Below are 395 nucleotides of genomic sequence, written 5' to 3' on the forward strand. Positions count from 1 at the left end.
TCGGCTGCCGCGTGAGCCCACCTGGCTAGAAAGCAGACGCCCATTGGCTGGCCCGGGACCAGTCATCGGCGCAGCGCGTGCGCCGTGGGCCGGCGGGCTGGAGGGGCGCGCCCCGGGCGGAGAGGCTGAGACGTGAGCGCCCGCGGCCCTCGGCTGGCCCCTGCTCTCGCCACTCACGGTCGCCCTTACCGCCACGGCCACGTTGTTTGAACCGCGGCGGGCACTTCGGGGGGCCTCGGCTCCGTGCGGTCTGTCAGGACGCTCTCACAGCCCGAGCGCGTCATGACAGGCAAGTGCACGGCGCAGCGCGTCGGCACGGACTCGGGAGCCCCGCCCCCGTCCCCGGGGAGCCCCGCTCCCGTCTGACCCCGTCCCCCGGGAGCCCCGCCCCCGTC

General features: G+C 75.9%; 1 protein-coding gene across 1 annotated transcript in view; it reads left to right on the forward strand.

The window, feature by feature from the left end:
• The first annotated feature begins 282 nt into the window (after nucleotides 1-282).
• Nucleotides 283-395, forward strand: part of LOC105853426 (chromosome unknown open reading frame, human C16orf95) — a 13,341-nt gene continuing 13,228 nt past the window's right edge. The window contains exon 1 of the mRNA XM_012722863.1: nucleotides 283-360. Coding sequence (XP_012578317.1) covers nucleotides 283-360 — 78 coding nt within the window. The remainder of the gene's footprint in view (nucleotides 361-395) is intronic.

This window comes from Condylura cristata, unplaced genomic scaffold (genome assembly GCF_000260355.1).
Source record: "Condylura cristata isolate star-nosed mole 26May11 unplaced genomic scaffold, ConCri1.0 scaffold00009, whole genome shotgun sequence".
In the NCBI taxonomy this organism is placed as follows: Eukaryota; Metazoa; Chordata; class Mammalia; order Eulipotyphla; family Talpidae; genus Condylura; species Condylura cristata.